This window comes from Salvelinus alpinus, chromosome 12 (assembly GCF_045679555.1).
Source record: "Salvelinus alpinus chromosome 12, SLU_Salpinus.1, whole genome shotgun sequence".
NCBI lineage: Eukaryota > Metazoa > Chordata > Actinopteri > Salmoniformes > Salmonidae > Salvelinus > Salvelinus alpinus.
Window position 1 is genome coordinate 2,166,016 of NC_092097.1, and position 17,019 is coordinate 2,183,034.

At 43.5% G+C, this 17,019-nt stretch overlaps 1 protein-coding gene across 8 annotated transcripts in view; it reads right to left on the reverse strand.

Annotated features, from left to right (window-relative positions):
* Window positions 1-1,873: 1,873 nt before the first annotated feature.
* The window catches only part of LOC139535357 (receptor-type tyrosine-protein phosphatase T), a 504,254-nt gene continuing 489,108 nt past the window's right edge, over window positions 1,874-17,019 (reverse strand). For all 8 annotated transcript variants that reach the window (XM_071334697.1, XM_071334695.1, XM_071334698.1 and 5 more), the window contains 4 exons: window positions 16,450-16,575; window positions 14,908-15,071; window positions 7,364-7,499; window positions 1,874-3,703 (listed from right to left, as the gene is read on the reverse strand). In XM_071334697.1, coding sequence (XP_071190798.1) covers window positions 3,650-3,703; window positions 7,364-7,499; window positions 14,908-15,071; window positions 16,450-16,575 — 480 coding nt within the window. In that variant the 3' untranslated portion in view covers window positions 1,874-3,649. The remainder of the gene's footprint in view (window positions 3,704-7,363; window positions 7,500-14,907; window positions 15,072-16,449; window positions 16,576-17,019) is intronic.

A 17,019-nucleotide genomic window follows, 5' to 3' on the forward strand; every position in this document is an offset into this window, starting at 1 on the left:
CTTGAGGTGCACATTAATAGAATGTTGTCCCACTCTATCCCTAGGCTGATATGTTTCTGAATAATTTCGTTAAAATTGTATATGTTTAAAGATGTGAGTATGGCACTATCGACCGAATTAAGGGAGACTGGCGCAATTGTAAAAATTTTTGCATTTTACTCTTTTGCTCAGAGACCACTCAAACTAAGCCAATCATTTTTATTTATATTAGAAACTTACATCTGTGTCCTAATCATTCATACCATTTATACAGTGGGGAGAACAAGTATTTGATACACTGCCGATTTTGCAGATTTTCCTACTTAAAAAGCATGTAGAGGTCTGTAATTTTTATCATAGGTACACTTCAACTGTGAGAGACGGAATCTAAAACAAAAATCCCGAAAATCACATTGTATGATTTTTAAGTAATTAATTAGCATTTTATTGCATGACATAAGTATTTGATACATCAGAAAAGCAGAACTTAATATTTGGTACAGAATCCTTTGTTTGCAATTACAGAGATCATACGTTTCCTGTAGTTCTTGACCAGGTTTGCACACACTGCAGCAGGGATTTTGGCCCACTCCTCCATACAGACCTTCTCCAGATCCTTCAGGTTTCGGGGCTGTCGCTGGGCAATACGGACTTTCAGCTCCCTCCAAAGATTTTCTATTGGGTTCAGGTCTGGAGACTGGCTAGGCCACTCCAGGACCTTGAGATACTTCTTACGGAGCCACTCCTTAGTTGCCCTGGCTGTGTGTTTCGGGTCGTTGTCATGCTGGAAGACCCAGCCACGACCCATCATCAATGCTCTTACTGAGGGAAGGAGGTTGTTGGCTAAGATCTCGCAATACATGGCCCCATCCATCCTCCCCTCAATACGGTGCAGTCGTCCTGTCCCCTTTGCAGAAAAGCATCCCCAAAGAATGATGTTTCCACCTCCATGCTTCACGGTTGGGATGGTGTTCTTGGGGTTGTACTCATCCTTCTTCTTCCTCCAAACACGGCGAGTGGAGTTTAGACCAAAAAGCTCTATTTTTGAATCATCAGACCACATGACCTTCTCCCATTCCTCCTCTGGATCATCCAGATGGTCATTGGCAAACTTCAGACGGGCCTGGACATGCGCCTGCTTGAGCAGGGGGACCTTGTGTGCGCTGCAGGATTTTAATCCATGACGGCGTAGTGTGTTACTAATGGTTTTCTTTGAGACTGTGGTCCCAGCTCTCTTCAGGTCATTGACCAGGTCCTGCCGTGTAGTTCTGGGCTGATCCCTCACCTTCCTCATGATCATTGATGCCCCACGAGGTGAGATCTTGCATGGAGCCCCAGACCGAGGGTGATTGACCATCATCTTGAACTTCTTCTATTTTCTTCTATTTTCTAATAATTGCGCCAACAGTTGTTGCCTTCTCACCAAGCTGCTTGCCTATTGTCCTGTAGCCCATCCCAGCCTTGTGCAGGTCTACAATTTTATCCCTGATGTCCTTACACAGCTCTCTGGTCTTGGCCATTGTGGAGAGGTTGGAGTCTGTTTGATTGAGTGTGTGGACAGGTGTCTTTTATACAGGTAACGAGTTCAAACAGGTGCAGTTAATACAGGTAATGAGTGGAGAACAGGAGGGCTTCTTAAAGAAAAACTAACAGGTCTGTGAGAGCCGGAATTCTTACTGGTTGGTAGGTGATCAAATACTTATGTCATGCAATAAAATGCAAATGAATTACTTAAAAATCATACAATGTGATTTTCTGGATTTTTGTTTTAGATTCCGTCTCTCACAGTTGAAGTGTACCTATGATAAAAATTACAGACCTCTACATGCTTTGTAAGTAGGAAAACCTGCAAAATCGGCAGTGTATCAAATACTTGTTCTCCCCACTGTATGTCTGTACATATGACTGTCAGATCACAATATTGATTGAAATCCAATCACACATTACATTTGCCCTGTGTCAAGGGCAATTGTAACAGTAGCTGGGGTCAAATGTAACACCTAAAAAATAAACAAAATAAATTCACTTAATTCATAAACATGAATGTTTTTTAAGTTATCATATTATCATAGACGTAAGTAATGATTTTTCAATAAGTATTAATATTTCTATGTATGTAACCAATAATTACAGTAACACCCGTGTTTGTGCATGGCCATTTGGTTCCTCTCAAAATATCTGAATAACATGACGGTTTCCAGATTATATCCGTTTACAATTTCTGTGGCACTCTGCAGGACCCCACAGCTATTTAAAGTTATTTGTATAACTCATACAATCTTAAAGTTAAAATCACTTGTTTTCATAATTTGACTGCTTGGCTCAGGGTCATTTTAACACTGAATTACAATTGGCAATTGCCCCCAACCCAGCAGCCATGACAAAACCTCATGTGCCTAGTAAGAGACAACAATAGTGACATGTCATTCATATCAATGTTTAGTCAACATATAGTGATGAAAATGATGATAGTTTGAATTATTGGACACTAATGCTAAGGGCAGTATAATAAAAATACAACTGGTGGAAAAAACGACTTTCATCCCTGAAAAACAAACATTTGCCCATTTAAAAGTGAATATAGTGAGATATCTGGCTGTAACTTTTCAAGCAGACATAACATAAATGTACTGTGTGTGTTTCATCACTCCTGCTGAAATGCAATGTGTTACAATTTCTCCCTGTTACGATTGCCCCTAGCCTCCCCTACACGAGACCATTTTAAAATGGGATTGAAGGCAAAGCAGTGCAAAATACAGTGCAAATGACAAAACACATGAATGTAAAATACGTTTAGATGAATACTGTGTAGAGCCAGCATAGAATGCTAAAGTGTTGACTGACTCTTCTCTCATTTTCATTGCAGCAAACCAGGGCCCGGATTCCCAAACACATCTCAGCCTTAAGATGCTTTTGAAAACCAGGCCCAGAATAATTCATGATTGTCTGCACAGCACAAGAGCCATGGGACAACAGGATGAGAACATGCCACAACACCAAAAGAAACCAAGCCATTGACAGAAAATGCCACTTTGCGAATGTGAGAACCAGCGTGTGCACATGGATGTAAAGGAGTTGCAGGAACCACAAAATCCAAAGAATTACAAAAAATATCTGCCATTTTGTGTCCGTTAAAACAGGGGGTAAATATATAATACAGTCGTTATTAATATTCTTTAAAAAGAGATGCAAAGCCAGGTAGAGTTCAAATCTTCGCATCTTGCATTTGTCTTCGTCTGTACGGTGGTATCTGTTCTGTTTGTTAATCTGATTGTGTTGTTTTTGTGTGTGTTTTTTTTATCCCCATCAGCGGAAGCCATGTCGGTTTATTTTCTTGGTTTGTATTTTTACACTGAGGGAATAAAATTCAAGGCATATATCTAAAAAGGAAATGACTGTACAAGATCACATCACAGTCCAAGATGGACATTGAAGAAAGAGGAAAGCTGTGTTTAAAGGTTTTCATTCCATTTTTTCTTTACACAAGCGAAAGGGGTCCCGGTCTTGCAAAAGCGCACACATAACCCCAGGGTGGAGGGCGTTTTTTCTTCAGTATAGAGTTTCTCACGTGTGTGTGTGTGGTCACACACACATCCGCTGCCTCGTATGGGTTGGTGTCTCTGCAGTGTCAGCACTGTGTCCCACAGACACGAGAGGCAGCGTTGCTCTCTCAGAATGAGCTAAGGGCCTCCAGAGCAACTTCATAGCAGAACTTGTACTGTTCCTAGAAAAGGGAAATAAAAACAGAGCACTAGTCAGTCATTGGCACGATTGTCATATTACCAATCTGTCCGAAATTTGACTCACTTTTTTATAATTAATTAAAAGGAAACACAAGCAGAGATTAGTTTGATATTTATGGATGCAAACCAACTAGCCAACTAGCAATGGCTACACAGTCTGCAGCCAGAATAACAGCAACGTTTCTTCCGTTGCATTTGTTTAAGCTGTTCATCCTGCTTATACCACTGTTGCCAAAGAAGACAACACAAAGCAAACATTTACCGGTAGAAATATATACAGTATTCAGACCACTTCCCTTTATGCAAATTATGTTACAGCCTTATTCTAAAATTGATTAAATCAAACATATTCCTCATCAATCTACTACACACAATACCCAATAATGACAAAGCGAAAACAGGTTTTTAGATTTTTCCCCCAAATGTATTACAAATAAAAAACAGAAACACCTTATTAACATAAGCAGTCAGACCCTTTGCTATGAGACTCAAAATTGAGTTCAAGAGCGTCCTTTTTCCATCGATCATCCCTGAGATGTTTCTACAACCTGATTGGAGTCCACCTGTGATAAATTCAATTGATTGGACATGATTTGGAAAGGCACACACCTGTCTATATAAGGTCCCGCAGTTGAGAGTGCATGTCAGACCAAAAACCAAGCCATGAGATTGAAGGAATTGTCCATAGAGCTCCGAGACAGGATTGTGTCGAGGAACAGATCTGGGGAAGGGTACCAAAAACTGTCTGCAGCATTGAAGGTCCTCAAGAACACAGTGGCCTCCATCATTCTTAAATGGAATACGTTTTGAACCACCAAGACTCTTCCTACAGCTGGCCACTAAACTGAGCAATCGGGGGAGAATGGCCTTGGTCAGGGAGGTGATCAAGAACCCGATGGTCACACTGACAGAGCTCCAGAGTTCCTCTGTGGAGATGGGAGAACCTTCCAGAAGGACAACCATCTCTGAAGCACTCCACCAATCAGGCCTTTATGGTAAAGTGGCCAGACGGAAGCACAGTAAAAGGCACATGACAGCCCGCTTGGAGTTTGTCAAAAGGCACCTAAAGGCCTCTCAGACCATGAGAAACAAAATTCTCTAGTCTGATGAAACCAAGATTCAACGCATTGGCCTGAAAGCCAAGCGTCACATCTGGAGGAAACCTGGCACCATTCCTAAGGTGAAGCATGGGTGGTGGCAGCATCATGCTGTGGGGATGTTTTTCAGTGGCATGGACTGTGAGACTAGTCAGGATCGAAGGAAAGATGAACAGAGTCAAGAGAGATCCTTGATGAAAACATGCTCCATAGCGCTCACAACCTCCACATGGGCTAATTACAACAGGTGTAAACCTTATCGTGAAATGCTTACTAATAAGCGCTTAACCAACAGTGCAGTTTGAAGAAAAACAAGAGTTAAGAAAATATTTACTAAATACACTACAGATTAGTCGAGGTAATATATACATGTAAGTAGGGGTAAAGTGACTATCGTTAGATAATAAACAGTGAGTAGCAGCAGCATAAAAAAAGGGGGGGGGGGGGGTCAATGCAAATATCCCAGGTACCATTTGATTAGCTGTTCAGCAGCCTTATGGTTTGAGGATAGAAGTTGTTAAAAAGCCTTTTGGACCTAGACTTGACGCTCCGGTACCGCTTGCCGGTGTCTGGAGTCTTTGGGAATTTTTAGGGCCTTCCTCTGACACCGCCTGGTATAGAGCTCCTGGATGGCAGGAAGCTTGGTCCCAGTAATGTACAGGGCATTACGCACTAGCTTCTGTAGTGCCTCGCGGTCGGAGGCCGAGCAGTTGCCATACCAGGCGGTGATGCAACTAGTCTGGATGCTCTCGATGGTGCAGCTGTAGAACTTTGTGAGGATATGAGGACCCATGCCAAATCTTTTCAGTCTCCTGAGGGGGAATAGGCATTGTCATGCCCTCTTCAAGATTGTCTTGGTGTGTTTGGACCATGTTTGTTTGTTTGTGATGTGGATACCATGGGACTTGAAGCTCTCAACCTGCTCCACTACAGCCCCATTGATGAGAATGGGGGTGTGCTCAGCCCTCCTTTTCCTGTAGTCCACGATCATCTCCTTAGTCTTGATCATGTTGAGCAAGAGGTTGTTATCCTGCACCAGACTGCCAGGTCTCTGACCTCCTCCCTATAGGCTGTCTCATCGTTGTTGGTGATCAGGCCTACCACCGTTGTGTCGTCTTCAAACTTAATGATGGTGTTGGAGTCCTGCTTGGCCACACAGTCATGGGTGAACAGGGAGTACAGATGGGGACTATTGACGCACCCCTGAGGGGCCCCCGTATTGAGGATCAGTGTGGCAGATGTGTTGTTACCTACGTTTACCACCTATGGCTGCCCGTCAGGAAGTCCAGGATCCAGTTGCAGAGGGAAGTGTTTAGTCCCTGGGTCCATAGCTTAGTGATAAGCTTTGAGGGTACTATGGTGTTGAACGCTGAGCTGTTGTCAATGAATAGCATTCTCACATAGGTGTTCCTTTTTTCCAGTTGGGAAAGGGTAGTGTGAAGTCCAATAGAGATTGTGTCATCTGTGGATCTGTTGGGGTGGTATGCCAAATGGAGTGGGTCTAGGGTTTTTGGGATGATGGTGTTGATCTGAGCCATGACCAGCATTTAACCTCAGACCGGAGTGAAGTTTCACCTTCTAACAGGACGATTCTGAGCACACAGCCAAGACAACGCAGGAATGGCTTTGGGACAAGTCTCTGAATGTCCTTGAGTGGCCCAGCCAGAGCCTGGACCTGAACCTGATCGAACATCTCTGGAGAGACCTGAAAATAGCTGTGCAGCGATGCTCCCCTTCCAACCTGACAAAGCTTGAAAGGATCTGCAGAGAAGAATGGGAAAAACTCCCCAAATACAGGTACAGCGTCATACCCAAGAAGACTCAAGGCTGTAATTGCTTCCAAAGGGGCTTCAACAAAGCACTGAGTAAAAGGTCTGAATAACTATGTAAATGTCATATTCCTGTTTTAATTATTGTATACATTCGGAAATTTTTTAAAACCTGTTTTCGCTTTGTCATTATGGGGTATCGATCTGCATGTGTAGGGGCATATTGCGTCATGATTGCAAGATGACCCGTTATCTGGTTTTAATGTCCATTCTAGAATGCCCTTCTAGCCAATCAGAAAAGTGTATTAAACAATGCTGTAGTATAACACTAGATAAAAAATAAAGAGAATCAAATCATCTTTCATCAAAATTTCATGGAGTATTATGACGGTATCTTCAAAGTCACCAATAACTTTTTTATTACAGCAGTTGTCTTTTGCCCCAAAATCGACTTGAATTCTAAGCGAACAGCTGTGCCCATCCTGAGATGGATCTGTCAAATGAAGCATCTGGTTTCTGAGGCTATATGAGAAGGCGTAGAGACATCTATTAACACAACACCTGCAATAGCAAGTCATCAGCCTGAGAATGTGTGTGCGTACATGCATGTGCCTCTGTGGCTGTGTCTACCCGTCTGTGTATGGTCTTGAACCTGTCCAATACAGCCACAACTGTGTGTTCTGAGTGTGTGTCATATATTGCTGATAGGTACTAATAACCCTCCTCAAGCCACCTATACAGTACCACATCACCTGTTGTGGTCAGTGTAACGTACCATAGTCTCCACCATGTTGGATTTGTTGTTCCTCAGGGTCTTGACGGTGTGGAACACATCTACAATGTTCTGTTGCTGGATCATCTCACTGATGCTGCAGATGGCACAGAAGGTACCGCTACGTCCACCACCCATCCTGTTGGAGAGAGAGGTTAAAAGATAGGTAAGGAAAGGTGGATAAATGGGATAGAGAGAACGGTTAAAAGAGATGTAAAGAGAGGGATGAGAAAGGGGCAGAGAGAGCGAGGAAGAGGGACAGAAAGGTAGAAAAGGCCAAAGGAAGATGGAGAGAATGAGACCGAGAACAAAGTAGGGAGAGAGGTAAATTAAGAGGGAGAGAGATGAAGAGGGAGAGCGATGGAACGGCAGGGTAAGGGACAGAAAGAGGGAATAATTAAGACAAAGAGGGGGATGAGAACAGGACAGAGAGAGCGAATACAGGCGTCCTCATGCTTCCCATCAGAAACAGTTCGGAAACAGTTTGTGCATATATTATGACGACGTTATGCGACGTTTTTGTCCGTTTTGGCCTTCAGCAAGGATTTCCCGGCTGTTCGTGCACACACATTTCTTTCTAGATGCAAGCCGAATTTCAGAAACTAAAGTCTACGCCCCTTCGTCGGTGATTGGTCAACAGTAGAGATTCTTCAATTAAGTATTTGTTGTCATTCAACGATAGCTGACTCATTTTCCGTTTTCAGTTGAGAACGTGGGACACATTATCAGGCGATAAATACTGCAAGAAACATCCTAGTTAGATGTACAATTGGGTGACTAAGATCTCCTTAGCAAAAACGTTGAAATTAATGACAGATTCATTGAGTTATCTTAGATTAATTTGAACTATTTTGAGGAAGTGTTTACTGGCTACTGCGTCTCAAGATGGACAAACAGTACTATTTCTCGTTTTTCAAGCGAATGTCAAATCAAATCAAATCACATTTTATTTGTCACATGCGCCGAATACAACAGGTGTAGGCCTTACAGTGAAATGCTTACTTACAAGCCCTTAACCAACGATGCAGTTTTAAGAAAATAACTACAAAAAAAAGTTTTAAAAAAGGTAAGAGATAAGAAAAACAAATAATTAAAGAGCAGCAGTAAATAACAATAGCGGGCCTATATACAAGGGGCACCGGTACAGAGTCAATGTGTCAATGTGCGGGGACACCGGTGTCAAGGTATTTGAGATAATTATGTACATGCAGGTAGGTTTGTTAAAATGGCTATGCATAGATAATAACAGAAAGTAGCAGCAGCGTAGTGGGGGGGTTGCAAATATTCTGGGTAGACATTTGATTAGCCGTTCAGTAGTCTTATGGCTTTGGGGGTAGAAACTGTTTAGAAGCCTCTTGGACCTAGACTTGGCACTCCGGTACCGCTTGCCATGCGGTAGCAGAGAGAACAGTCTATGACTAGGATGGCTGGAGTCTTTGACGATTTTTAGGGCCTTCCACTGACACCACCTGGTATAGAGGTCCTAGATGGCAGGAAGCTTGGCCCCGGTGATGTACTGGGCTGTACGCACTACCCTCTGTAGTGCCTTGCGGTCGGAGGCCAAGCAGTTGCCATACCAGGCTTATGTCTTTTCAAGCAAAGGTCAAAGGTATGCGAACACTCGTTCGGTTCTCGTGGTAGGCGCCAGCCGAACCAAAGAATGCGGAAACCTTTAGGAGGACATAATTGTAAAGACAGAGGCAAAGAGAGTAAAGAAAGAGGGAGAGAGTAAAGAAAGAGGGAGAGAGTAAAGAAAGAGGGAGAGAGTAAAGAAAGAGAGAGGTAAAGAAAGAGGGAGAGAGGTAAAGAAAGAGGGAGAGAGGTGAAGAAAGAGGGAGAGAGGTGAAGAAAGAGGGAGAGAGGTAAAGAAAGAGGGAGAGAGTAAAGAAAGAGAGAGAGGTAAAGAAAGAGAGAGAGAGGTAAAGAAAGAGGGAGAGAGTAAAGAAAGAAGGAGAGAGTAAAGACAGAGGCAAAGAGAGTAAAGAAAGAGGGAGAGAGTAAAGAAAGAGGGAGAGAGGTAAAGAAAGAGGGACAGAGGTAAAGAAAGAGGGAGAGAGTAAAGAAAGAGGGAGAGAGTAAAGAACGAGGGAGAGAGCAAAGAAAGAGGGAGAGAGGTAAAGAAAGAGGGAGAGAGGTAAAGAAAGAGGGAGAGAGGTAAAGAAAGGAGAGAGTAAAGAAAGAGTGGGAGAGGTAAAGAAAGAGGGAGAGAGTAAAGAAAGAGGGAGAGAAGGTAAAAGAGAGTGGGTAAAGAGAGTCGATCAAAATCGCCCGTTGGGATGCACAAAGTTTTGATATATGGTCAAAAAAACTATGTTGTAACAGCCCCTTTACAATATCTCTGAACCAATCTATATGATGTATTACTTTGTTGAATATACACTGCTCAAAAAAATAAAAGGAACACTTAAACAACACAATGTAACTCCAAGTCAATCACACTTCTGTGAAATCAAACTGTCCACTTAGGAAGCAACACTGATTGACAATAAATTTCACATGCTGTTGTGCAAATGGAATAGACAAAAGGTGGAAATTATAGGCAATTAGCAAGACACCCCCAATAAAGGAGTGGTTCTGCAGGTGGTGACCACAGACCACTTCTCAGTTCCTATGCTTCCTGGCTGATGTTTTGGTCACTTTTGAATGCTGGCGGTGCTTTCACTCTAGTGGTAGCATGAGACGGAGTCTACAACCCACACAAGTGGCTCAGGTAGTGCAGCTCATCCAGGATGGCACATCAATGCGAGCTGTGGCAAGACGGTTTGCTGTGTCTGTCAGCGTAGTGTCCAGAGCATGGAGGCGCTACCAGGAGACAGGCCAGTACATCAGGAGACGTGGAGGAGGCCGTAGGAGGGTAGCAACCCAGCAGCAGGACCGCTACCTCCGCCTTTGTGCAAGGAGGAGCACTGCCAGAGCCCTGCAAAATGACCTCCAGCAGGCCACAAATGTGCATGAGCTGCACTACCTGAGCCACTTGTGTGGGTTGTAGACTCCGTCTCATGCTACCACTAGAGTGAAAGCACCGCCAGCATTCAAAAGTGACCAAAACATCAGCCAGGAAGCATAGGAACTGAGAAGTGGTCTGTGGTCACCACCTGCAGAACCACTCCTTTATTGGGGGTGTCTTGCTAATTGCCTATAATTTCCACCTTTTGTCTATTCCATTTGCACAACAGCATGTAAAATGTATTGTCGATCAGTGTTGCTTCCTAAGTGGACAGTTTGATTTCACAGAAGTGTGATTGACTTGGAGTTACATTGTGTTGTTTAAGTATTCCCTTTATTTTTTTGAGCAGTGTATTTCATTAATGTGAGAGGTGTACCATGTACAGTATAGCAGGACGTGGGACTGTACCTGGGGCATTCATTAAAACATGGAGGAAAACCCACGAATCTAACCCAGCAGCAGAACTACCGTAGCCCATCTCCTATCCAATCCACATAGACTGAGCTTAAGCCCATGTGTGTATTACGAAGTCCAAATTAGGGCAGCCTCAAGCCCCTGCATCCCCTGCATACAATATTCTGCATGCCTTACTACTCAAACAGTCGGACCATTAATGATGAAAATACTCTCTCACAAATTCTCTAACCATTTGGTTTCAACTAGAACACGTGTGATACATAAAACCTAAAACACGAGAGAGAGAGGAGGGAGGGGCATTTGGAAAAGATGAGAAATGCTTGACCACTCAACCAAAATCAAACTCTGCCCAATCTCTGAAAAGTAGTACTGAAGGGTCTTGAAGGGACTCATTGCCGCCCACTGAAGTATTTCCTCCAACATGTTCAAGGTAATACACATTATGAAACCATTGCTAAATGAGAGAAGGTACGCTATTACCATTATGGTTATCAGAGGAGGCGGAATTAGGGTCTGCGCCAGTCTGGCTGACGTGACTCAAGTAGTCAGTGAGGGCGAGCTGACTCACTGGTGTGGATAGGAGGCCGTTGTACAAACAGTATTCGCACAAAAATGTGCTCCTGAATGTGTTGAGCTTTGATTGGTTCCCTCAAACTTTTTTTTCTTTCCTGGGGCACCTAAAATGCTCTAATGCTTCTGGCTATGAGACAAGTCATAATTACAGTGTCCATATTAGCACCAGTGTTGGGGTCGTTACATTTAAAAATATATATATATTACCTATTACTCGTTACTTCTTTATTACTTTATTTTTGACTCCCTGGGAAAAGCAATGAGTTACACTAATAGTACTTTTGTTATATGACTTTTGTGTTCAACCCCAAAGCATTGCGCATCCTCACTCAATGCAAACGTTGTCAATGTTACGTTATGTAGGCCTATACACCAGTGGATAAGGGCAGCATTTCCTCGACTACATACCCAGCAACAAGCTTGTTCAGCTCTCCCCGGGTTACAGCCTGTGCTCCTGAATGATTGAAATCAAGCCTTGGTTGTTTTGGATGAGGTAGACAAGCGTGTTACTTTGGCAGATGCTTCAAGAGATTGGATGTTGAGTTTCTAGCGCTGGAGATGTGTTTCTTACCTGGGCACACACATTTGACACTTATATTCTTGTCATTTTGTCCACCTACCATATCAAAATAAAGGGGGTCAGTGGCGGTCGTTGCTGTTTAAGATGAGGGAGGACGATTATATTTTTGGGGAGCATGGCCTTATTTCTATTACAACATTCATTCATATCCCATTCACCCAGTTCAATGTAACATGGATAGGTTTAGGCTACTACATGATACTACAATTTTCACTGTACCCATCATGGGGTTGCTACAACCTAGCCTATGAATGAAAGTTTACAACGTAGGTGCACACAGGTCGAGATAATTTTGAGTAATCAAGGTGACAGACAGTGTCCATATAGCCAACAAACTATTATGGTCCAAACACACCAAGACAGTCGTGAAGAGGGCACGACAACGCCTATTCCCCCTCAGGAGACTGAAAAGATTTGGCATGGGTCCTCATATCCTCACAAAGTTCTACAGCTGCAACATCGAGAGCATCCAGACTAGTTGCATCACCGCCTGGTATGGCAGCCGGCCACGGACCCCCCGGTCGCGGCCGGCTGCGACAGAGCCTGGGCGCGAACCCAGAGACTCTGGTGGCGCAGCTAGCACTGCGATGCAGTGCCCTAGACCACTGCGCCACCCGGGAGGCCCTCCATGGTGACTTTTAAAAGCAATCTCTCACCACAACAGAAATAGTGTGGTTGAGAGTCATAGGAAAGTCTCAAAGGACTTTCCATCCTCTGTATATACCAGGGGTGGGCAAACTTTTTGACTCGCGGGCCACAATGGGTTCTAAAATTTGACAGAGGGGCCGGGCCAGGAGCATTTGGAGGGAGTGTTTGGGCCGGATATACTAAAGCATTAAATGTAGTGTGTGCAAACCTCATAGCACAGTAAGAACACTACAACCCAATTTATTAACTGTCTTTCAAATGTGAAAAATAACCCTTATCAGTTAATAAATTTGTCTCAAGGAATATGCAAGATATGGCATTTACATACTATTTCGCAGATACCGGGATGAGGAAATGTAAATAGATTAAAATAACATACGCACTGTGATTTATCAAGATTGCGTCTGTTTTTAATAAGTTTCAATCGAAGGTGCAAAGTTAAAGAAATCAACATTTATTGAAAAATGGAATCACTTTCAACATTCAAAACATATTATTACACAACGAAATACTCAAGCTCAATAATATCTACTTGTGTTAAACTCCGCAAAATCATGGATGGATTGTCCTGACCGCGCGCTCTACAAACTCGCCACGGACGCCCTCGCCTTCACGCGCAAACAGTACACGTGTATCGTTGCCAAGCACACAGACATAGGCTGTATTAAATATCCTACCTGCAGCTGAAAATTTAAATTTAAATTAAGAGCGATGTGCGGCGTGTTAATAAAGCTACTGTACCGCTGCTGTGCGTAAATGCGCATTGCTCTTAATTAAAAGACGCACTTCCAAACTTTCCATATGCATTTTTTCATAACACAGCAGAAAAACTCACCATTTCAGTGGGAACAGTGTTGTTGGTCTCCCTTTTTTGCCAGTGCATCAAAGTCTGGAGTTAGTTTTGTTGTGGCAATTCTCGCTTAATGGTGACGTGAAACGAAGTGAAAATTAAAGTGAAATAAAGAGAAATACGCGCCACTCCAACAACGGTCAATGTGTTTTGAGTGCGCCATCTATTGGGGAAACGTGGGCATTGCAGGGAAAGGGGAAAAAAAGGAGGTTTTTACTATAATTTGGACAAGTTCGGCGGGCCGGATTAAAAAGCCTAACGGGCCGTATGTGGCCCGCGGGCCGTAGTTTGCCCATGTCTGGTATATACTCTAGAACAGCCATACTCAACTGGCGGATCGCGGTCTTAATCCGGGGCTCCCGACTTAAAAAACTTTTTGTCCGTGGGATTCAGTCAGGTTTTTAACTTAATGCTGCCTGAGAGTTGTAATAGTAGAACGCACGATGTACAATTTCGAAATTTGGTAGTGCATGGGCTGTTTTCCCCCTCGCAATGTCCTTCACTGACAGACCTTAGAGAGCTATTCTTAACCTGCGATAAATGTCCAGTTGATTAACTGCTGGCCATGTTAGCTAAATGGGTAAATTAGGCGAACTAGCTATCTAAATATTGTAGTTATCATGGCCAGATTATGTTCCCAGGGGCTTCGATCCCCAGGGGGCACTCATTGATTTTGTTGTGTCACTCAGGTATCAAAACACACAGAAGACGTGGCAAAATGTGTAAAATTGCAGGAACTTAGCTTGAAAACTGCTCCATTTTCTCTCTGCCCGATGGCAAAATGTGTAGAATTTGAGGAAATTAGCTTTAAAAATGCTCGTTTTTCTCTCCGCCCGATGGCAAAATGTGTAGAAAATTAGCTTTAAAACGGCAACATTTTCTCTCCGCCAACAAGAGTGGGTGGAACAGTTTGAACAGTTTGGGGTCACATTGGTCGAGGTTTGTTACTATGCCGATAACCTTTGCCATCTAGGAAATATGTGTGACCAGACCTTCTCAAATAGTAGTTGAGTACCCCTGCTCTAGAAGGAAACAGCACTGTGGAAGCGAGCCGTGATAAATACATTCATAAAGCACATTCCCTATTGTCTTACTGTCTGAGAGTATAGTGTTGTATATGAGTATGGCCAGACAGAATATACAGATCATTTTTTCTACCACTAACTTCACTCATTTAGCAGCAGAATTTGAATTAATTCCAGCATTTGATTTTTAATCGTTTCTACCCCTCTACATCCTGTCTCGTATACAATGTCCCTGTATACAAATTCCATGGGCAAGTGACTATCTACGCATGGACACTGTATGAGTAAAGAACTGTTTTCTGATATGGACACCGTATGGAAATACAACTTCCATGGAAGTGTGATTGTCCTAATATGGACACCATATCAGCATACAAATACCATGGACATAACTGTTCTACTATGGACAACCGTATGAGTTTACAACTTCCATGGACGTGTGAATCTGATATCGACACCATAATACAAAGACTGAACTTCATTTGAGCCAGGCCCTCAGCTACTCACAGGCAGTGGACCACGGTGCGTCCGTCTCCCCCGTCGTACTGCTCCTGCCACTTGGCCAGACGTCTCACCAGCTGCAAGATGGAGCGCTTGGACAGGGGTGTGTCCCGATAGGCCGGCCAGCCGATGAACTGGAAATGCTGCACCAAACGGTAGCCATCCTGGGGCTGCCAAAGAATCATAAATGAATGCCATTATCAACATCATCATCATCAACATTGTTGTGGTCAACATCATGGACAACATCACAGATAGTATCCTCATCATCCTTAGCATAATCATCAACCACTAGCAAGCTAATCTTCCTCCTCGTTATAACCATCATCAAAATTGGTAGATGGACTTCGCCAATTTGAAGGGGGATCAAGTTTACCTCTGTGTCCACTGCAAATATAAACGACTCAGCCACTCAAGTCATTAATTAACTGCTGACGCACTGAGCACCTCATCAGAAGCACATCTATTCCCAGTGTATTTGGACTCAGCTTTGCTTCCCTTAGCCAGAGGAGAGCCAACAAGCCAACGACTGGCAACCACAACAAAGACGTCATCTGGCTCCAGGCCCAAGCTGGGAACAAGGGAGAGACTCATTTCGTCGTACAGGAGCCGTGTCATGTGCCTCTCGCGGTGGCGATGGAACCATTTCATGGTAAATTGGAGACGCCACCGCTGTGGCTTTTTTGCACCATCACGGAGCTAAGTGTTGATTAGCTGGCTGGCGAAGCCTGCCGTCTCCGCTGGTTAAAGTGGGGAGCCGTGAGCAAGCAAGAGGGAGAGGAGAGAGAAAGGAGTAACCGAGTGCCACAAACACAGGGATTCACGTGGCAGTGATTTAAGGTGTCTAATGAGTATTAGTGTAAATAAAGCTCCTCATATGGAACCAGTCTGAACCAGCAATTGCGCTGCCAGGCTTGGCCTGTCTGTTAGCGCCATCCCCATTGGCAGGGCTCAAAGCAGAGTCTAAATGTTTACGGGACGATTGTGCACATGTATCAGACCCGGGTTCGGATACTATTTGAAATATTTCACGTGCTTTGAGCATTTGCTTCAGCCTGCCTGGAGTGCCAAATTGATATGGTGTTCACTTTTGGGGCTATTCTATTTGCTCCATTTTGCCCGGCAAGCTCATTCAAACACAGCTGGAGTATTAGAAATGATTTAGAATAGTTTCTTAACCCAGGTCTGACATGGGTATGTGGTGTGCATGGCACAAGCAATTAGGTTGACATTTGAAGGAGTCTAACTGACAAGACAGTGTCCTAGCGACATATTATAGTGGAGTGTTGGAGAAGTGGAGGCAAGACAAATGTACAGTAGTACATCTGGCATCTGAGCATCTGTTTCTTTTTTATGCTGGTCTGTGACCTATGGGATGTAATACAGTTCGTGACCCATGAGAGAAAACGAGCAGAGCCATATAAAGTCCTACAGCCATAGATTCTAGTTTATATGACTGTGATGATAATAAGTCACCTATATATACAGTGTTACCTATTCATTTTAAAACCGGGTTTGCCACCGTACTTTCTATATTGTGATACAGACCCTGGCCATGTTGCAGATCCTGAAGATGCGATTGATGATGTCTTCATCGATGTCGGCTGAGATGAACTCCACCTGGACGGGGCCGTAGCAGCAGGAGCTCTTCTCGGGCCAGTACTGCATGCAAAGCTAGGGAGAAAAGAGGGAGTTAGCCATTGAAATATATTTATTTCTTTCTGCTTTATACATTTAATATGGCCACCGGTGCACCCATCACAGAAAATGTACTTGACTGGGAATGTCCGTGCTAGTAATTCTATTTATATGGCGTGAGCCTTGCTACATCACATGCTGTTGTGGACACTGTTGTTGACATAGAGTATTCTACCCATTGGAAAGCACTGAAAACGTTAAATAAACTACACGTTGCTTTGGCCATTTGATCAAAACCATCTCCAACACACCATTATTGACTTCAAATGCAAGGTCATACAAGTACGAGAAAAAGAGAAACATTGCTAACATGCTCGGTGGAATCAATGGAAGGTTACGTGCACACGGAGGAAAAGCCTTGACCATATTAGCCTCTGCACGGTACACCTACAGCTAAGGGCCATGATGGGCTATCCTCCA